Source organism: Podarcis tiliguerta (assembly GCF_965153285.1).
Source record: "Podarcis tiliguerta genome assembly, chromosome: Z".
Taxonomy (NCBI): domain Eukaryota; kingdom Metazoa; phylum Chordata; class Lepidosauria; order Squamata; family Lacertidae; genus Podarcis; species Podarcis tiliguerta.
The window spans coordinates 10,678,022-10,700,900 of record NC_139553.1 but is presented as its reverse complement, the minus strand read 5'-3'; the positions used below and the strand labels follow the sequence as shown (position 1 = coordinate 10,700,900).

Genomic DNA, 22,879 nt, shown 5'->3' with positions numbered 1-22,879 from the left:
TTGGCACTGTATAAGTGGCTGCCCAGTTAGGGCTTCCAAACTGTGGTTTGGCCATGGTCTCTGAAGAAGACAAACTGATTCTGGCAGCTCATTTTAGGGCACATTTTCTTATATCATATGCAGGTGCAGTTTGAAACCAGAAATATGTATATAGAGCAGGGGTTGTCAACCTGGTCCCTACTGCCCACTAGTGGGCATTTCAGGATTCTAGATGGGCGGTAGGGGGTTCTATGGCACAAGCTGAATCCTTCTTCCATTGAGCACTGGTGGGCGGAAAGGAAATTTTACCATCAAGAAAGATGCATTAGTGGGTGGTAGGTATAAAAAGGTTGACTACCCTGATATAGAGAAATATAGTGTACAATCAGCAATATATTAGCTCGGGACTTATAGGTGAATGAGAATTGGCAATTACAGGAAGGTACATAACCAGTTAACCCAGTAGGCCAATCCATGTTGAAAATCTTCATTTCCACAGTTATCACAACATGGCTTTTAGGAACTTAGGTGAAGGGAATAAAGTGGGTGATTATTATTTTTAATCCAGCTGTCCATATACAGATGAAATATCCAAATGAACTGGGTGTCAGAAGCATTTTTGATAGGATCATGTACCAATTGCAGTATACATAGTTTGGTTTTCACTGCTGTGTAAGCCAGCTAATTGTGACCATTTATTTGCATATTGCCAAGTCAATGGTGATTTTATTTCTACCCTGATTACTGAAAATGATATGAAGCTTTCTTACTGCATTCTCATCTTGAAGCATGCTAATTCTATTGAGTGGTGACACCTATTGTATTGAAATTTGTAAAGAAAATTCAGGAGAGGTCACCCATATCACCCCTTCTACTGCTGATTATGTCTTATTCTTTATGTTACCTTATTGTGGCTGGCAATAAGGAGATGGAGAACAGTCTCAAAGTAAAATGACCAAACTTCCATAGTCAACTCAGATCAAATCAAAAGTTGAAAAAAACTGCAGTGTGGGGGGAAATGGTCTGTTATCTAAGATCTTACAGGTTAATCAGAAAGAGTACAATATTATAGTTAGAGGATACCATAAGGAAGGTGAAAAACATGCCTTTCCCCAACTAATTCAGATGACATTAAAAAAAATGCCTCCTGGCCCTCAAAAAAAGCAACTGCTTATAACATGAGGTAGACCAAATCCAGGGGAAAGTGGCCTGTACCATCCACTCAGCTCCGACAGAACAGTTTGCTTGTGTGCAGAATGTATGTCCTGCAGATCGAAACCTCAAAGGATCCAGAGATCTTGCAAGATTCTGGCCTTTTATTTGCTCTCATAAAAGGGGAGAGGCTGCTTGGGCAGTAGCCACTGTTCTACTCAGAGCAGACCCATTGAAATTGAGAGACATTACGAATTTAGATACATTCATTTCAATAAGTCTACTCTAAGTGGATCTTTTGAGGATATGGCCTCTTGTCACTGTGAGAGTCATATGCAGTCACATCACTGCTGAGGAAAAAGCAGGGAAGTACCATGAGATGTTTCCTCCTGTTGTGCAAACCTCCCCACTGTACACAAACACCACTGCAGGCTGGGTGAGGGGACAATTTGGCTATGTTGTGTTGAGGCTGGAAGCAGGGATAGATGCTAATGTTATGGAGGCTATGTCTAACCTAAGAGCTAGTAGCAGTTCCTTGTTCCCTCCTAGCCTTACATAGTAATTGTACCCAGGAAAAGCAGCAATCAATTAAAAATAATATAATATACACACACACAAGTCAGTGCTACTATAGATGTGCACCTGGCTTTATCCCAGTTGCCAGTGTGCAATTATTTGTTGTTGTTGTTTAGTTGTCTTAGTTGTGTTTGACTCTCCGTGACCCCATGAACCAGGGCATGCTTTGGAAACTCACTTTCTTCTCAAAGCTTCTCCTTTTTTATGTCCAGGGAGTTTTCTTGGCAAAATACTGGAGTGGTTTGCCAATTCCCTCTCCAGGTGGATCACATTTAGTCTAAACTCTCGGCTATGACCTGTCTGTCTTGGGTGGCCCCCCACAGCATAGCTCATTGCTTCTTGGAGTTATTCAAGCCCCTTCGCCACGACAAGGCAGTGATCCATGAAGGGGTGCAATCATTTACTGTAGGCCTTTTAGAGAACTTTGTTACAAATGTTACAAACATAGTTAAGATTAATAAATTATGGTAGCCATAGAGATGTGCCTGAACACCAGGCATCCCCCTCTTCATTGGCATAGCCGTGGGGGGGGGGGGAGAGGCAGCTGCCCCCATCAATAAAAAGCAATAAAAATACATAGCTAACTGAGGTTCTGCCCTCCCCCCCCCCCAACAAAAGGCCTGCCCCCCTAACAAAAATCCTGGCTACACCCATGTTCCTCTCCATAGGGTTGTACCATTTATCTTTGGACAGAACCCTGCCATTCTTAAGGGACCCAAAAAGGAGTTACCTCCTAGGATCCCCTCTTGCCATTTAGCTCTTCTCCCTCTGTGCTGCTATTGCCACCTTTCTAGTCTCATAGTGATGATCTTTTCCTCCTTCTGTCCCTGGCTGAGGAGTTGAAGGGTAGCAGGCAGGAAGGGTGGGTGGTGAGGGCAAGGCTACTTGCCAGTCCTCATTGCAAAGCTCTTTGTCAGCCAACTTCTCTGAGTTTCCAGCTGCCCACCATAATAAATTAAAACATTTGTGTCCCCAAGGAGAAAGCTGCAGCAAGGTCAAACAATCTCTTATCACCATTGGAGTTAAGGGATCAATGAGATTGCCGCAGGGGTGAGGGAGTAGGCAAAATTCCCTTGCGTACCCCCCCCCCCCCCATAATAGTGGACACCTGGAGTTTCATCTGTCAACACAGCCTTTTGTTTCCACGGGCATTTGAAAGCCCTCTGGGCTATGAGGACTCCTGATTGAATCTGGTAGTCTCATCCTAGTAGTAACACTGACTTTGGAGAGCCCCCCCCCCCCAGTTGATACAGTATTAATTTTTCATGCATTTAAAAACGCAGTTCAAATGGTTGTGGCTTGAAAGTTTTGTAGAAATAAATGTGGATTGCGGTTAATCAGATAAAGGAAGGCAAGGTTAAGAAATGAGGGTAAGGACTGTGCAAAAACTTTTCAGTGGTTCAGTTTTACAGTTTCATTTCCTTTTAGTTAAGTAAGAAATGCAGGCCAGTTATGTTTTGTGTACATATATGTAAAACATACGGTGTGCATAAAAGCTTCTGAGTATAAGGAGAAAACTTTAACACTTCAAGTACAGTTTTCAAATTCCTAGGTACCAAAATCATGTATTTAGGGAGCTTGGATAATGGGTGACTGAGGTTCTTCCAGACTGAAAATACAGTTTTAAAATAGATAACAAAAGTATGTGCAGGAAAGCAGTTGCAGGTGATAAAATCTCATCTGCTGCAGATGATTTGTAGCATCTGAAGCATCAAATGTTTACAGTTTGCAATATTGTTGGAAGAGTGGTTTAAAAGCTGTATGTTGAGTATATTGTAAGATTAGGCATAACATATCTATTTGTGCTCAGGTGGGTTAGTTCAGAAAGCCTTCGTCTGTGACTTCCTCCTTTTAGTTGCAAGTTGAAAAGGCAGCAAATTGTGTTATGTCCTGGATGATGAAATTTGATTATCTAGTTCACATTGTAAAAACAAAGCACAAGTTTGTACAGCAGCCATTATCTATTCACATGATTTTAAAATGTTCCATGAAAATTAATTTTTCTTCATCCCATGTAAATTATTTTTTCAGGAAGTGGGTTGTCTGGGGGGCGGGATTCACTCTAGTTAATAAGTAACCATATGGTGCATTTGGTAATGAGAATGCACCTCGCTATACCAGTGTTTCCAAATTGGTGGTCGGGATCCACATAACCCACCTAGGGGGTCCATGACACATACCTGTCAACTGCCTGGGACATCCCATCTTTGGGCATTATGCTCTCATGAGCGTGACCTGGAAGACACACACCCCAGTTTTGCACTAGGAGATGTGGGAGGGTATGTGGCAGCATTCACACAGAGATATAAATATTTTCAAAAGTAGAGGATCCATGGCTTGGCTTTTGAAAAATAGGGGGTCCCCAGTACTTGGCTAATTGGGAGCCACTGCTCTATATGTTATATACCCAGTCATTTATTTTTATTATTTTATTATTTATTAAATTTATATACCACCCTTCATCCAAAGAAGGATGTTTTGTTAGAACAAAAACAAAACAATCACCACCACCACCTCAGAAACACATTTAAGAGGCATTAGAATATTAATCATCCAAAGGCCTGGTTGGAGAGGAAATATTTGAAATATTTGTTATAAATGACAATCATAACTAAAAAAGTATAAAAAGATGTATAATGAAGGGACCAGACCAACCTACCTGGGGAGAGCATTCTGCATATGGGGAGCCACTGCATAAAAAGGCTTATTCTGGTGTTGCCACCCTCCGGATATCCCATGGAGGAGGCACACAAAGAAGGGCCTCCAATAATGATTGCAGAGTCCAGGTTGGTTCATATGGGGAGAGGTGGTTGTTGACATATTGAGGCTTTAAGAATCAAAGCCAGCACTTTGAACTGGGCCTGGAAGTTAATTGGCAGTCAGTGCAGTCAGACCAGGCATGGTGTCATATGCTCAAACCATCATACCTCTTTGATGGTTTCTGCACAAATCATCTTCAAAAGCAGCCCCACATATAACGTGTTGCAGTAATCTAACCTAAGGGTTACCAGAGCATAGGCAGCAGTAGTTAGGCTATCCCAGTCCAGATAGGGGCACAGCTGGGTCATCAGCCGAAGCGGATGGAAAGCGCTCTGCGCCACTGAAGCCACCTGAGCCTCAAGTGGCAGCAAATGATCCAGGAGTACCCCTAAACTATTTACCTGCTCCTTCAGAGGGAGTGTAACCCCATCAAGAACAGGCAACCTCCCATCCATCCAGTCTAGGGAGCCACTCACTAACAGTGCCTCAGTCTTATTTGGATTAAGCTTCAGTTTTTTGGCTTTCATCCAGTCCATTACCAAGGCAAGACAACGGTCTAGCACATCCACTGCCTCATCGGCAGATGTAAAGGAGAAGTAGAGCTGTGTGTCATCAGCAGATTACTGACAATGTACTCCATAACTTGGGATGACCCACTCAGCAGTTTCATGTAGATATTAAATAGCACAGGGGATAAAATTGAGCCCGGAGGAACTCACATATTGAAGGCAGCATCAGATAAAAAGGTTTTACTCTGAACAGTTTGATTTAATTATATTCCATACTTGCCGAATGGGATACATAAAAGTCATAAGTTGGTTGACGGTTGAGGAACAAATAGGAAGGTTTTGTCTTGTTCAAGAAAACCCTATGGTCTAAGCCTAGTCTATTTATATATCCATTTTCCACAGATACATTTCTGCCCAAAGTTGTTTTCATAAAATAAAGCATAAATATAAAATAGTATTATTGCCATTATATATAATATTTTTATTATTATTTTCCCTTTCCAGAAATGTCCATTCTGAAAGATGTGCTGCAAGACTTCATTTGTGTTTGACTATTGGTACTTAAAACTGGAAAGGAAAATACATAATGGGTAAGTTAATCTGCTTTCATTTTATCACTGAAGAGGAAACTGATTTGTAGAAGAGTGGCAGCATAGTACAGAGGCATTTTTAGAATGTCATATTGAACTAAAGCTATTGAGGCTTGAAATATGTTTGCAGGATGAGAATCTGAATAATGTATGAGATTTGAACATAGCAAACATAGGGAAATGCATGTTTTTTATGTTCTGTTAGTTTCTAACAAAAGGCTTTTCATGCTTGGTACATTGGAAGTATCAAATGAGGGACTTTCAGAATCTATTGGAAGCCAATTTGCTACCTTATATGAATTGCTTCCCACGAAACATCCTGAACTGATGTAACAATAAAAGAAGAAGAAGAAGAAGAAGAAGAAGAAGAAGAAGAAGAAGAGTTTGGATTTGATATCCCGCCTTTCATTCCCTTTAAGGAGTCTCAAAGTGGCTAACATTCTCCTTTCCCTTCCTCCCCCACAACAAACACTCTGCGAGGTGAGTAGGGCTGAGAGACTTCAAAGAAGTGTGACTGGCCCAAGGTCACCCAGCAGCTGCATGTGGAGGAGCAGAGACACGAACCTGGTTCCCTAGATTACGAGACTACCGCTCTTAACCACTACACCACACCATTTCAAGTCCACTACAAATAAAGACTGGGGTAAAAATTTCTTCTAAAAAGGCTTGTTGGGAAAGGGTGGTGTTCAGTTGGCACTGAAAAGACAATAGAGACAGAACCTGTCTAATAGTAATGGGAGGGAGTTCCAAAGGGTAGGTGCTGTCACACTAAAAGCCCAGTTCCTATATAGTCCAGAACATATCTCCTCATGAGAGAAAAGGTCTCATGGGGCTCTAGTGACAGAATGGATCCAGCAGCCCCCTTAGACTATGAAAGGGGAGTATGACCTTGTACAAAGCAAGCAATTGGCCAGTTATCTGGGCTTGGGAACAGCTCACCTTTAGTACTTCAGTCTTACTAGAACTCAGACTCAGTTTTTTGGCCCTCATCCCATGCACCACCAATTTTATACAAGAAAAGGAAAGCAGTACAAATGTTGACTTTGTTCCCCAGATATCCTTCTTATAGATCAATGGACTGCTGTCATAGGGAAAAGGTTTCCTGATGTTTCCCCCAATCACAAACTTGAAGCCAACAGAGAATTACTAAAATTGATTGTGCAGGCATTGAAATTGGAGACCAGTGCTAGGCACTCCTATATTTTTGTTGAACCATGAATGGATGCTGTTACTATTGGTCTCGGAACTCATTCACTGCAGTGTGGATTATGCTACCACTGGTTTTCCAAATTCTGAGTTCTAGCATTTCTAGTTTTTATTCACTAGATGGCACTGCTGAACAAGATAAGATTTTAGGATTCTGTTTTTGTAGTACATGGCAAGTCTAGTTTTTTTTTTAATGTGGCAAATGTATGAAGAACCATTTGTTTGTCAGGGCCATCAAATTTAAATGTAAATTATAATTGTTTTGATTTGAAAATTATTTTTGAGAGCTTTAGGGTTTCTGATACTGCTTTTGTATAAAGAGCTATGAAATTTTCAATAACATATAAATGTGTAGAAAAATGAGTAGCCTTCTGTTGAAAAATATGTTTGTCATTAGGCACTACATTGGAAATATATTCGACCATATATTAAAATACATTTTCATAAACATGAGACCTTATATTCTTATTGGTCAACAACTAATTATATCTCAACAGTAATATACTGTACCATATTTACTTGATTGTATTTCACACCTTTTTTGGCCAAATTACATCATGGAAATTACGGTGCGCATTAGATTTGATGGCGCATTAGATTTGATGGTACATTTGCCATCAAATACTTTTTTGGTTTCAAGGTCTTGAAAATTGGGGTGCACATTAAATTTGATGGCACATTATATTCAAGTAAATACAGTATAACCTGGGACGTGGGTAGCGCTGTGGTCTAAACCACTGAGCCTTGGGCTGCCGGTCAGAAGGTTGGTGGTTCGAATCCCCACAACAGGGTGAGCTCCCGTTGCTCGGTCCCTGCTCCTGCCAACCTAGCAGTTTGAAAACACGTCAAGTGCAAGTACAGTGGTACCTCGGGTTACATATGCTTCAGGTTACATACGCTTCAGGTTACAGAATCTGCTAACCCAGAAATACTACCTCGGGTTAAGAACTTTGCTTCGGGATGAGAACAGAAATCGTGCAGCGGGAGGCCCCATTAGCTAAAGTGGTGCTTCAGGTTAAGAACAGTTTCAGGTTAAGAATGGACTTCTGGAACAAATTAAGTACTTAACCCGAGGTACCACTGTAGATAAATAGGTACCGCTCCGGTGGGAAGGTAAACGGCATTTCCATGCACTGCTCTGGTTCACCAGAAGCGGCTTAGTCATGCTGGCCACATGACCCAGAAGCTGTCTGCGGACAAACGCCGGCTCCCTCAGCCTATAGAGGGGATGAGTGCTGCAACCCCAGAGTCATTCACAACTGGACTTAACTGTCAGGGATCCTTTACCTTTACAATATAACCTACAGTATTTTTTCCATTTATCTAATTGAGAATAAATAATGTCACCATATCAAAACAATGCTATCTATCTAAGAGTGTCTCTTAGTACAATATGTACATTTTCATGGATTCTTTCTCCAATATATAACAAATCATAGAACCAACAAATTCTAGAGTTGGAAGGAACCCTGAGGATCATCTAGTCCAACCCCCTGCAATGCAGGAATATGCAGCTGTCCCATATAGCGATCAAATCTGCAACCTTTGCGTTATCAACTCCATGCTCTAACCAACTGAGCTATTGCAGCATAAATTCAAAGTTTCAACAAACAAGTTACTGCAGGCATTTTCAGCCTTTTTGAATCTGTGGTTCCCTTGAGTCCACTGCTCCCTTTACATTCTTTTTGCGACTCCCCTGTGTGATACAGGGGAATCCCCACTTAAGTGGGAGTTCCTTTCTGGGCCACTGCACATGTCACCAGGACACCTTCCTTCCTTGTTTTTGAAGGTTGCTGAGGAGCTCCGTCTTGCTAAGTTCTAACCCCTGACTGGTTTACTGGAGAACAATGACACTGCCAATCATAACCATCAATTTCAATGGGCCTACACTGAGTGAGATTAACACTTGCTACAACCCAATATAAATTGGTTTTATCCTACTCAGGGAAGACCCATTGGAGGCCAGTGATCCTTGAGTCAGCCACACCCATCAATTTCAGTAGATCTCCTCTTGGATACTACTACTACTACTACTACTATTATTATTATTATTATTATTATTATTATTACAGTTTATTTCCCATCTAATTCCTACCTATTTCAATGGGTTTCCTCTCAAGCAGGACTCAACACTGCCTGCAACCCAATGAGGATGGGCTTTGCCCAACAAAGTTCTGCTCAAGAGTAGAACCCACTGGGTTCAATGGATCACAGTTGCCTCACTATCTTCCAGTGGGTCTCCTGCCAAGTAGGACTTACACTGGCCACAGCCCAGGCAAGAAGAAGTTGCCTTGTCAGGTTCAACTATTGCCTCACACTCACCATACTGGCCCCATGAACCATCCGCTTCCCTCCTCTCTTCTCCCTCCTCTCCCTCTTGCAGGCTCCCCTCATGTCCCCCCTCAGAAGCTGGGATCATAGAGATGGGCTAGAGAAGTGCACACTTGGGCAGCACTCTTTTGAAAGTGACTGGCGTCACATAGCACAGTCATATATGGAAAAGTAAAGACGCTCATCTCATTTGTCTGTTTGAGTAGGGAGTTTCCAGCTTTGTTGGAGGCTATTTTTTTCATCAGAGGAGGGAAGGAAGGAATGAGGGATGGAGCCCATTGCTGCTTATGGTGCCCCTGATAATCATTAAAGGACTCAGTTACACTCGTCAATTATATCATTATAACTGCATTATAAGCATGTGACACCAGATGACGCTGTAGAGCAGTGATCCATTTTTTTTCTATAATTTTTTTTAATCGGTATAGATCCAGCCCAAGTCAGCCCAGGGTGCCACGGCACACTGGTTGAAAACCTGGGAGTTACTCAGTTGTCTTCTTTCCCTTACTCTATATTAACTATACAGGTCAGATCCTACATACTTAAGATCCAGTCTAATATAAGTGTGCCTGATTTTTCCAACTGGAATTCATGGTTGAATATGTTGCATTTAATAAATGAGTTATCATTTCAATATCCTCAACTATGGAAAGCCCGTAAGTAGGACCTGAGTGCAAGACCACTTCTCCCCAGTTGTGATTCCCAGCAACAGGTATCAGAGGCATACTGCCCCAGACAGTGGAGGTGTGGGTCAAAGCCATTGTAGTTAGTAGCCATTGCTAGCTTGATCTTCCATGAATTTGTCTAAATCTCTTTTAAAGTCCTTCAGGTTGTAACCATCACTACATCAAAGCAAATTCCACAACTATGCCCTATATCAGGCATAGGCAAACTCCGGCCCTCCAGATGTTTGGGACTACAATTCCCATAATCCCTGACCACTGGTCCTGTTAGCTAGGGATGATGGGAATTTAGTCCCAAACATCTGGAGGGCTGGAGTTTATGTATGCCTTCCCTATATGAAGACTGACTCCTTAGCTTTATCGTATTAAAAAAGAGGAAGAAAAAGCACTCTGTTGCTACTTTCTCCTTACCATGCATCTTTCTATCATAACAACACCTTTGCTACTTTTTTTGTGCCAGAGAAACCTACTCTGACTGAAAGGGGTTATTTCAGCAGTTTGGCTCAAAAAAAGATCTGCTAATTACATAGTGTCTGGTAAGTCCCATTTAAAATGGCACATTTTAGGCATTTGTATTGTATGCATTTTAGAACAGGCATACACATTTTTGGAGCAAATTTCCTGTTTATTTTGTATGAAGCACCTCAAGTTGAACTCTTTCTTTGAAACAACTGCTTAGTATTGGGGGAAGTTATATTGGTTCTTTTAGAACTGGTGCTCTCATTAAGTTTTCCATGATGCTTCCTTGTATCATTTAATTGGTTTACTTGTATCATTGAAAGCCAGAACTCAAGCTGGATTTGATACAAGGTCACATATGGAATTTTCTTTTGCTTTCATGAGAACATTATTTGAGCCTACACTCACCAAAAATGCAGTCAGGAGGTGGACAGAAGAGAGGAAAGGGAATATTTAGTGCTTCTGATATGAAAACCATATTTTTAAGTTCTTCTACCTCACTGGCTCATTTTCAGCAGCCATTTCATATATAGGGATATGTAATAATAATGATAATATAACAAAAGCTATCATGTCCTTGCCCACTTCTGAAAAGTTATTGCCAGTGCTTTTTTACTAAAAGAAATTTAAAGCTACTCTCATTTTCCTACACATACTGAAATACTGCCCCTCAATGAAGTGAAACTTAGATTCACAAAATGTTTAGGGGTATGTGCACCCCTGCATTCCCCCCCGAAAAAACACACTGGTTATTGCACCCTAATACATCTCTATATCTGCTCTTAGCTTTTCTTGCTTGGCCACATTCAGCCATCCGAAGGCTGTCTGCTGCCTCAGATCTTCTTCCCTCTTACTCCCCTTTATGTCTGGAACTGCCTCCCAGATCACCTGCATGATGTCATTACTCTCCAACACCCACATTTCCCATGAAGCCTTTGGAACAGTTATCTAGCTCCATAACCTACTGTGACTAAGCCTAAGAATGCATTGTGTTCTGCCTTACCCTTGTCTGTCCCTTTTAAGATGCCCAAGTTCTGTAGTCCTTCATCTTGTCTCTCCTCCTGTATCCAGGCTGATGAAAGATTGCTGCCTGCCAGTGAGGTTGGACAACTTCAACAGTAGTGGACACTCTGACTCCCCGTCTCCTAACTTCCCACAAGTGTTAAGCCCTTCACTTCCCTGAAGTACTTGCCCATCCTGCATCCTGTGATTGGGCCTAACAACCTGTCACTCAAAAGCACATGAGCCCCATAGACCAGATATATCAATGTGGTTCCTTTGTTCCTCTTCCTGCAACCAGCTCTAGACAGAAGTTCCCAGGCCAAGAGACTTGGAATTTAGTTGGCAGTCCCCCTTCTCCTGAGTGGGCTATATGATCATAGGAAGCTACCTTTATGTCTCTGAAGACCATCAACTCTGTTTCAAAAGCTAACAGCTAGTGGGCATCATATTAACACTATGAATACACCCTGCTAAACATTAGTAATATTTATGGGACAAGTGATTAAAAAATTACATCTAGCCTGTATATATATATTGAAGGGATGGAGGTAGGGGAAACAACTGGACAAATCAGAGAGTGTTTTTCCTGGGTTTTCCTTTCCCCACTTTTTTCCTTTTGGAGGTCAAATTCCATGTCCAGGAACATACAGTGGTACCTCTGGTTGCATAAGGGGTCCATTTCGGAGGTCCGGTCAGATCCTGAGGTTTCCGCAACCTGAGGACCACTTCTGCGCATGTGTGCGCAGTAAAACTCGGTCAAATACTTCCTAACAAATGATTTATAGGGAATACATTTTGTTCTGTAAGTGGGACTGTTAATCAATTTGGTTTTCTTCAGGAGCAAGATGTACTCACATCATCCTTTTATTTGTTTTGCCTTTCCAGATTATTGTATGATGGTAAGTGTTGCTTGTGAGTTCATATATTTCAACTTTGAGTTCATATATTTCATTGAGAACTAAGTGTACATTTCTTATGTATGCAATTGTGATTTATTTTTTTAAAATTCCCCTTTCCTTCCCCAAAGGCAGAGTATGTTCTGATATCAACCAATATCGAAAATACAAAGGATGATACCTCATTCTCATACTTGGGGTGGAGCCATTTAAATCAGTGGACCTAAGTCCATTAATTTCAATGGATCTATTCTGAGTAACATTGGATATTACCCAGAGTTAATGAAAATACCACAATACCAGTTTTAACCCAAACTTCCCAAAGAAAAAGGTAATATACTGCTCCCAGGAAATGTTTGGACATTCAGCATCTACCAAGAGGAGTGTTTACTAGTTGACCAAGCCTCCCTCAATGTCCTTTAATACAAACATGAAGGCTGAAGAGCTTGCTCAGCCAGTATTAAGGGTTGAATTGGAACATAAAGAAGCAGGTGTCCTCTCACTTGATATATGGTACACTTTGCAAATAATCTTTGTGTCCCCTCAATAATGATCTTGTGCTCCTCACTGGTGGCCTCTTTTAAATCAGTTTCTCATAAAATGTATTTTTCTTGCAGCAGTTCTCCATCCTCTTGTGTCACCAGTGGTGGCTGAGCTGAAATTTCCTGCATCCTAAAGAAGAGTATGTATAAAAGGAATGGCCTCATGGCCAACGTGACAGTGACCTCCGCCACACCAGAGGTACACATTTGGTATTCTGTTACCATTTGTATGTTTTAATTTAATTGTTGTTTATTTTGGCATCTCTCTAAGACTTTCTGCCATTAATTTGTCTTGCCTAGTATCATACTTGTATGTATTTTACAGATAATGTAAATTGAACAGCTGCAGCCAACGTGGCTAATGGGCAGGGGTGATTGGACCTGTAGGTTAAGGAGAGGCCAAATGGGGAACAAACTAAGATCTCAACTCAGTGATGGGGAAGACATTTGATTCAGTTCTCTTTTAAAGACAAACCTACCTAATTTGCCTTTCTGAACAATATATAAACTGAAACACAGCCACCCTTCAAAGTCCACACTTCTCTGAAATTTGCAGTGCCGTTCTTCAGTCAAGTAATTTGTACAAAAATGTGTATACTTGGGTAACGTATGCATTAAAATGCTTATATTAGCAAAATTATTATTTATTAAATTTATGTACTGTCCTTCATCCAAAGATCACAGTGTGGTTTACAACATAAAAACACAAAATACATAACATGATAACAAAAACAAATAAACGAAAACAACAGCAGCAACCCTATTCACTCATTCCTACCAGCCCCTCATCACTCATGAAAGCACCCAGTTTATCCTCTTACTGGAGGCTTAATCAGAAAGTGGGCTCACACCTTGTTGGTTCCCAAAAGGGAAGATCCCATTTGGATGTCACCTGCTGTTACAACAGTTCCCCAAATACTCTTGCCCCTGGAATCAGCTACTTCTGTAGCCTAGTGATGCTGTTCTCCAAGGGCAAGGCTTCAGGGTACACAGTGCAGATGATTGGTGAGTCTTAGCACCCAACTTGCACTCTGTTTCTTGATCCAACAATGTCTAATAAGCTCTGGTGTCTAGGAGCTCTGATACATGTGTGACATGTGGCACTTTTCCACCTGGTTCATTTTAATGGACACAGCAGGTCCACACATGTTCTCCATTTTGAACGTGAATCTGCTTTGTTATTGAATGGGAAAAGGCAGTCTGCATGCATATAGTGTGGAAATGCCTTCTGTATCCATGTTAATGTTTTTCCATGTGATCCCATACTTGGAAGGGATTCCATACACAGAAGGAAGGGGAAAGTGGTAAATGAGTATGTGAAATGTCTGTAGAACTGAAACAGTCACGTATTAGCAGCTATGACCTCCTTCCCCTTGAGATTCTAAAGTGCTGTGAATCAGAAAGACCCAGTTTTGGGGATATTGCAGAGGTAAATTTAACTCTATTGTGCACTCAACTCCATAGAGTATGTCGTTTTGCATGTTTTTCATGATATCTCCAAGCCTTGGAAGGCTGGAAATAATAATACAAGATTATGAAAAAATGCATTTTGTTGAGTTCTGTTTACTTCAGCTTTCTGTGGAAAAGCTGTACAGAGTTACTGGAATTTACAGTGGATTTAAACCAGCAACCTACATGAAAAAATAGACAACAGAACTATGCAGTTCATTTCAATAATTTAGTACTATCATGCTGAAAAATAGTCACTGAGTTGAAAACATTGGAAATGGATGAGAAATGAAGACTGGCATCTTGTGGTTAGGATTTATACCATGTCCCAAAATTGTAAGAACCTAACTCCTAGCTGGGTTTTATACTTTTTGAGTGGAAGGTGAGAATGCATCTTCTATAAACATTACATTGAGAAGTTACAGTAAATCTGTAATGTCCATTAGAAACTCTTGAAATTTGAAAAGGTTCCTTTGTGATTAAGGGTCTAAGTTCATATTTGACAGATCTAAGATATAATTCTGATTTTGCCACAGTCTTCCTGCATGGTTTTGAATAGCATACTGGTGAACAGTTATATTTCTGGGAATCTGAAGGGAAACCTCAGACTAAATAGAGTGTTTTCTGTTTAATGTAACAGAGAATGATCTGTGTGAATTCCCGTATTTATTAAAAACAGTAGCCTCCTTCCATTTTATTTAGTTTTCACAACTTACTATGTCTTCATAAGCATGTTTACTCAGAAGTAGGTTCTGAGTTCAATGGGACTTACAGCTTAGTATATTTGCTTAGGATTTTCTAAAATGTGTCCAGTAACCAAAAGACTTTGGTTATATACCCCAATATCTAGTTCTGTCCATACTTAGATTATGTCACAGATATTTGCAGATATAGGTGTATGCCCAATTAGTCACTTCCTCTTCTTGCTGCCATCACTGCCTGCCTGCCCATGTACTGCCACAGCATTTGAGGATTTCTAGTTTTGGCTATCAGTGACTATCAGTCATGTTCTACCTCCACTTTTGAAGTCAGAAATTCATTTTCTGTGAAGAGTGCTATTGCACCCAAGTCCTGTTTGTGGCCTCCCCTTACGCATCTGATTGGCTATTGTAAGAATAGGATGCTGGACTAGATGGGCCTTTGGTTTTATCCAGAAGAACTCTTGTGTTATTCTCCTCATGGTTAATGGCAGGCTGCTTAGCCCAACCCTTTAACTCTTTAAGTCAGCGGTTCCCAAACTTTTTGAGTTGCACAGCACTTTTCAGAAGATAAATTTGCCATGGAACACTTTCGTTGTCCTTATGCCAAAGGCACATATATGCATTTTGGGCTGTTTTTACATTTATTTTACTTCAAATTTCTTCGCAGAGCACCAAGTGCTTTGTGGAGCACTGTCTGGGAACCGCTGCTTTAAGTTTCTGGAGGACAGTAAGCGACTAGGTGTGGGGGACTCCCTGGTCCTGAATGGGGTGGTAACTGTGCCCCTCAAGGACCAGGTCCGTAGCCTGGGGGTCATTTTGGACTCACAGCTGTCCAGGGAGGTGCAGTTTAATTCTGTGTCCAGTGCAGCTGTTTACCAACTGAGACTTTACCTGCTTGCACACTGTCTCACCAGAGTGGTATATGCTCTGCTTTGACTACTGAAATGCACTGTACATGGGGCTACCACTGAAGGTGAATTTGAGACTACAACTAATACAGAATGTGGCTGCTAGACTGGTGACTGGGAGCAGCTGCTGGGGCCATATAATACTGATCCTAAAGGATCAACATTGGTTTCCAGTACATTCCGAGCACAATTCAAAGTGTTGGTGCTGATGTTTAAAGATCCCTAAATGGCTTCAGCACTGTATACCTGAAGGAGTGTGTCTACCCCCATCATTCAGTCTGGACACTGAGGTCCACCTCCAAGGGTCTTCTGGTAGTTCCCTCACTGTGAGAAGTAAAGTTACAGGAAACCAAGCAGAGGGCCTTCTTGGTAGTGGCACCCACCTTATAGAACACCCTCCCATCAGATGTCAAACAGATATACAACTGCACAACATTCTGAAGACATCTGAAAGTAGATGTATTGGGAAGTTTTAATGTTTGACAATTAGCTGTGTTTTTATTTTGTTAGAAGCTGCTAGAGTGGCTGGGGCAAAACTGTCAGATGGGCAGGGTACAAATACCAATACTACTACTACTACTACTACTACTAATAATAATAATAATAATAATTTCCTAGAGAGTTCTAAAAGTAGCCCAGCCTCTTCATGACTGTATTCACTTTTTTCTAGCCTTAAAGAGATATTGGTAGGAAGTACTACTGGGATATCTCTGCCACTTTCCTAGTTTCACAAAGCATGGAAATGCAGCTTCAATAGTGTTTCAGTGGTACGGCTTAGTTGTCAAACAAATTGGCTTCCAATCGCTGCAAACCCAGAAGTAAGTGTTCCAGTTTGCAAACATTTTTTGGAAGCCAAATGTCCGATGCGGCTTCTGCTTGAGTGCAGGAAACTCCTGCAGCCAATCAGAAGCCACGCCTTGGTTTTCAAACTGTTTCAGGATTCAAATGGACTCCCGGAACAGATTAAGTTCGAGAACCAAGGTATCACTGTATTTTGTTCTTAGCTTGGAAAGGAATACAGTGATTAATTAGAGCAGGCAAATGTTGTTACTTTTTGGTTCACCAATTCAAAGCTTTTGAAACGTCTAAGAATAGAGGCTTTACAAGATCCATTGCTGGGGAAAACCCTACTGATATATATACCAAACTTTATATTGAAAGCTCTTTCTAATCTTATAGCTGCACATCTCTTCCCTTGCATTAGCCAATATGAGCACCAACTTGAATAGCTTTTGTTTAACAAGCAGAGGGGAGAATTGGATAGAAACCCGAGTTAGTAAAAAGTAAACTGGCATAAGGGTCAGCTTTGCTTTTTTCTTTGTGAACGCAATCATTAATTAGCTGACTGGCAAATTTCTGGTTTCATGTAAATCTATTCCTCCCATCCCTTTCCATAGGGCAGCAGCAGTTCTGACTCTCTGGAAGGACGGAGTTCAGATTATGCCCATAAAAGCTATGATGCAGTTGTGTTTGACGTATTGAAAGTAACTCCAGAGGAGTTTGCAGTAAGTAAAATGACTGATTTCATATTTGTACTAAAAGTATTGACATGATCATAAGAATAGGTTCTCATTCAAATTTCTGAAGTAAATTAGTGTTCATCAAGCTATCTCGGGGGTTTACTTGATTTACATATAAAGTTTTTAATTCTTATACCCAATTGCAGTATAATTAACACTTTTTTCAGTGAAGCTTCTCCTAAGCTGTAGCCACAGCACCATGTTCACTTTTATAGAAAACTTTTTTTAAAATGTGAATGCAGAAGTGGAAACATAGTGCTCAGGTATTTGGGGCTGCTGGAGAGGCTTCAGTAGCACGTCCACCCACCATTGACTACATTTTCTCCCTTCCCCCAGGCATTGGAGCAGTTTAGGTAAAGAGGACCTTTCCTGCCTTATTTTTTATATTCAGGTGTTTGTTTGTTTGGGGGGGTGTGTGTTTATTTTTAAAAAAGGACTTCTCTGCAAACCTTTTTTCCAGTTGGAACTTACCAGAACTCAGTTTCAACACCTCTCAGGTGGGCACCATTGCCATTCTAAAAGAACTAGGGAGGTGTTCATGGTGATTTCTGGCACTTCTTTTTCTAGAAAAATAGAACTGCTTCTCTGCCTGATAACGACAGACACTTGGGATTTAAGCAGAGATAATGTGACCAGGAGGGATTCTGCTTCGCTCTTCTGATTCTGCCAAAACTGAAAAGGCAGTAGCCAAAGCAGTCAGCTACTTTGCCTTTATTTCAGTTAAATGAGGTTTACTATTAGAAAAATGCACAAGAAGAGAAAGGGAACTATAGCCTAGGAATTACAGATGGAAAAACTGAAATTAAATTGAGGAAGCAACATATAAATCCTTTCCCTTCTGTGACTCTGCACTTAAGGATGTATCCTACTATGTTTTACTGGTTCTACTCTAAATATGACTAACATTGGATAGAAAGCTAAATGTCTACATTGCAGAATCAGTGAATAGTTTCCAATATTTGTCTTACACAGAGTAGAGCCATTGAAAGTGATGGACACAACCAACTTAGGTATATTAATTTCAATGGGTCTATTGAGTAAGGAGCAAAATTTAGCTGGATCTCACACAACCCTTGTTGTCTTGTTTGGTCAAGAATGTGGGGAAAGGAGCACTTAAAAGGGGTCAGAAGTGAGCTAATGAATCACAAATTACTTTAACAATGCATTTCATCACAGCGGTGTGAAGATTTTTGTGCAATATCAGCTTTTCTGAAGACTATGCACACATGATCCGGGGCCTGAGTGTTGTTAGAATTTTCTGTCTTGGGCAAAAATATCTCGGACTAGCACAGAATCAAGTATTTGTAAATTTGTAATTGTTCTTTCTCTAACTTTTGTTACAGAGTCAGATTACATTGATGGATATGCCTGTGTTTAAAGCTATTCAGCCAGAGGTATGTGCTCTGATATTAACTTTTAATAAATGTTGGAAGTCAACAATGGCCATTTGGATAACTTTATATGTATTTCAAAGGAAAATAATTGTTATTAATGTAAGACTCAAACTGTACCTAGCACTGCACAGGGAAGTACCTATATAAAGGCTGTAAGTGCAAATTGACCATTTAACCTGCATCAGGAAATGCAAATAATGTTTCTGAGAAGTTGGGTCCCCTCTGAGATTTTTCATGTGTTTCTTGCGCTGAAAGTCCCCCCACTCCTACTATAAATGCTATCAATCAATCAATCAATCATATACACCTCCCCCAAGGGCAAAGAGAGGAGCTGCAAGAGAAGCCCAATCATTTAAAATTCCCAACAGGATGAGAACTCAGCCTCTCTCCCTACTATCTCTTTCCATAGAAGAAAACATGACAGGCAGAGGAAGCAGGATGGGGCCCAGCATAATTTTTTCTCTGGCATGTTGGCGAATATGAACAAGCAGCAGTATGTAAGTGGAAGCCATAGCAGATTTCAGGGACACTCCTTGTGCCACTCAGTCATTTGCTCAGTTTTGTACCACTGTGTTTACTGCTGCTGCTGAGGAACGACAACAACAACAACAACAACAACAACAATTTATTATTTATACCCCACCCATCTGGCTGGGTTTCCTCAGCCACTCTGGGCCACTTCCAACAAAATTTTAAAATACAATAGTGCGTCAAACATTAAAAGTGTTCCTAAACAGAGCTGCCTTCTGATGTCTTCTAAAAGTCTGGTAGTTGTTTTTCTCTTTGACATATGGTGGGAGGGCGTTCCACAGGGTAGGTGCCACTACTGAGAAGGCCCTCTGCCTGGTTCCTTGTAACTTGGTTTCTCGCAGCGAGCGAACCGCCAGAAGGCCCTCGGCACTGGACCTCAGTGTCGGGGCAGAACGAGGAAAATAAAACCGAGGAAAGGAGCACTATTAAAAGATTAAAAAACCAAAAGTCAATGAACAGGGTTAATTGGAAGTCCTTTTTTAAATATTGTATAACCATATCAGTTTTTCTCCATTTATTTCTTTTTTAAAAATCTATGGTCCAATGAAGACAATTATCACCCACCCACCTGACAATGCCCACTGGAACCCAAACAACGTGATCATGCAATTCCTGAAACATTCTTCTGGCTCCATTTAGAAAGCGTGCAGCAGAAGCTGCATGTCTTAGCCACTCAGGGAAGCTTTTACATTTAATGATGTTTTTGTTGTTGCTGTTGGAAAAATAAATAAATAAAAAGACCATTGGTCACCTTTTATTATTGTAAACTAACTAGTACCTCCATCACCCAAACGCCCCATGCTCCCTTCACTTCCTACAAAACCTGCCAAATGTTCTGCTGCAGAAGTGTTCAGATCAGCCCTAGTCAGCTTGATTGTGGTCAGCTTAAAGACAGACAGGGCATTGGCAGGTCTTATTCAGGTTCGTATGTTGATGTTGACTGACAGCAGTACATGGAAATGTGGTTCGAGACAAACTCTTTAAAATTGCTTGAATTTTCTATTTTAGAAGTTAGAATAGGCCTTCTAGGAAGCAGTGTAGACGCTGAGTTAAAGCTTGGCAGAAGGCTAGGAAAACTTAGAAGTCTTGCAAGTGTTGTAATACATAGCTGTCTTGTTCCCTGATGACTATAAGAAGTGACTAATTTTATCAGGAGATGTCTGGTGAATGCAGTCAGAGCTCTGACATATATAATTGCTTCCATCTGTACTTACGCATACAGCATGTGTTCTAAGACCAATTAGATCTCAGCTGCTGATATTGCTAACAGTGGCTTTTCCAGCTGTCTCTTTTAATTCTATGTAGTCAAATTAAAATTTGTTACATTCTGGCATGTGTTATTCTTTGAACTTAGTTTTGATGCGGCATCTTACTGATAGAATATCATAATTCTATGGGCTAGATATATTTGTGTCCTAATAATGGTTTTAACAGGCTACTACATTTATATATAAAGGAAGGCTATTTCCTAAGTGCTTCTGTCTATTTAGATTTGAAAATGTTCTCCCCAGAGAGGCTTCACAGGCACGTACAATGTATTTCTATCAGCATCAGGTGAAAAGCTTTGTATTCTACCAGGCTTTAGGGCTTCTGAGAATTTCTGCAATTCTGGCATTCTGAAGCCGTGAGAAAGTTATGGTACTGGTTGATGTTTATTTTAACACTGCTGCTGTTCGGTTTTATGCTGGGTTTGTATTTTTTTGATAGTTCATTTATACATGTTTATGTCCACCCACAGATTGCTGGTAATGGGAGTGGGAGCGGAGCTCAGAAGTATCATAAATTAATGATATGTACAATATTTCATGGCCCTAGGAAATTTTATTTCTAAAGAAGTTTGTGGCCATTTTCTTACTGATTCTGCATCTTGGACTTCTCAAAGATCCCACTGTATTCTTCCTGCAGCAGGAGCTCCTGGAAGAAATTACGCATGGCATGAATAGATAAAAGTTTTTCCACTCTCTCATCACACTAGAACTTGTGGACATCTAGTGAAGCTGCATGTTATAAGATTCAGGACACGTTAAAGAAGTACTTCTTTACACAGCACACAGTGTTATGTAGCCCATAACTATGGCACTTGCATGTCTTTAAATGATGATTAGACAAATTCATGGAGGGGAGGGCTATCTGGGGCTACTAGCTGTGCTCTATCTCCACAGTTGGAGGCAGCAATGCTTCTGAATACCAGTTGCTAGAAACAACAGGAAGGGAGAGTGCACTCATGCTCCAGTCCTGCTTGCAGGTTTCCCACAGACATCTGGTTGGCGGCTGTGATAACATGATGCTGGACTTGGTGGGCCATTGACCTGATCCAGCAAGCTCTTATGTTCTTTGCGGGAAGTTATGTGCTTTAAATGTATTGTGTGTATGCAGCCTGAGATACAAAATACTTAAGTGGAGAAGGGCATGAACTTTGATTCTGAGAGCTTGCAACTCAGAACCAGCAACATATTTTCCACCCAAAGACTTGTTATAACAAATTGCAAAGGCAGCCTATTATTTGGCTTTAGCAAAAGGAATAGTAATGTTGTCATTCGTTGGTCGAGAGCCACCTACTGCTTTTCCTCACTGTGTTTATGCCATGAAGTTTAAGGATAACTAAAAAATCATCAGTCCTCAACGTGGTGCTTGACCTTTTCTGATGTCAGTTTTTATCCAGTCCTGAATGTAAGGCATTCCAGAGCACAGAGAGAGGTGTTGGATGTTCTACGAACATTAACAAGTGCCGTATGTTTGCAAATATTAAGTCATTTTTCCTTTAAAAATAAAGAACATTTCAAAATAAGAAAGTGATCTAGGGCAGATTGTCAAAGTTTCAGTCCCTTGGGCTGTCTACAGCACACTATGTATTGCAGCCCATCAACTGCTTAATAAAGCCCCTGAATTTTAGCAGTCTATTAGCATATATGATCACGTCACAATTTATTCTGAAGAGGATTGATACACTACAACCTTGACAGTACTTGTATCAGGTTGCTCTGATCAGCTTAAATAGTAAATAGTTTTTGTTCATCTTGTTCATCCATAAAGATCCCTAATTCCTGTCTGTTACTGTTTTCTGCCCATATCATTATAGTATCGTCTTCTGGTTTTCTTCATTTGGGCAGATGCAGCCTAACTCGTAAGAAGCAAGAACTCAGGAAGTGGTTTTTGCAGCTCAATGTTGATTTTGGGGCTACATAAATATTTATACTAATCATTCTTTTTTTGAGTAACTGGAGTGACTTATGAGATAATTTTCATATCCTTAAGTAACAAGGGAAGCATTTGAACATTGTTCACACAGCTGTTATCTTCCCAAAGTTTGTAAAATGTGTCACACCCACCCACCAACCAAATTATTTTATGCATTTAGTAGTAGACTGTGGAAGCTACCATAAATAGCAGGATTTATTGCACTTGCATGATAATATGATTGATTACAGCTTTACAATAGACCTTAGGGGCTAGTTGCCTGCTACCCATTCCCCACTCCCCTGTCAGGAATCTTTCTCCCACCCCCCAAATATCTAATCAGATGAAAATACCCAGTATAGTTGTGTTAGTGGTACAAGGATGTGTTGTTAGGCAGATAGGGGCAATTTACTACAACAGCTAGTATATGATAAATATTGCTTAACCTAGGTGAGTAAGCCAGTGGTAGGTTGTATATGATTGTGTTTATTTGTGATAGCTAAGATGTGGAATG

At 40.6% G+C, this 22,879-nt stretch overlaps 1 protein-coding gene across 15 annotated transcripts in view; it reads left to right on the top strand.

Annotated features, from left to right (window-relative positions):
- RALGPS1 (Ral GEF with PH domain and SH3 binding motif 1) overlaps window positions 1–22,879 on the top strand; it is a 218,139-nt gene that overhangs the window by 32,818 nt on the left and 162,442 nt on the right. For 9 of the 15 annotated variants that reach the window (XM_083423745.1, XM_083423737.1, XM_083423739.1 and 6 more), the window contains exons 2-5: window positions 5,481–5,566; window positions 12,761–12,884; window positions 17,141–17,248; window positions 18,607–18,657. In XM_083423745.1, the coding sequence (XP_083279871.1) occupies window positions 12,828–12,884; window positions 17,141–17,248; window positions 18,607–18,657 (216 nt within the window). In that variant the 5' untranslated portion in view covers window positions 5,481–5,566; window positions 12,761–12,827. The remainder of the gene's footprint in view (window positions 1–5,480; window positions 5,567–12,760; window positions 12,885–17,140; window positions 17,249–18,606; window positions 18,658–22,879) is intronic. The other 6 variants (XM_083423746.1, XM_083423740.1, XM_083423738.1 and 3 more) reach the window with 1 other exon arrangement.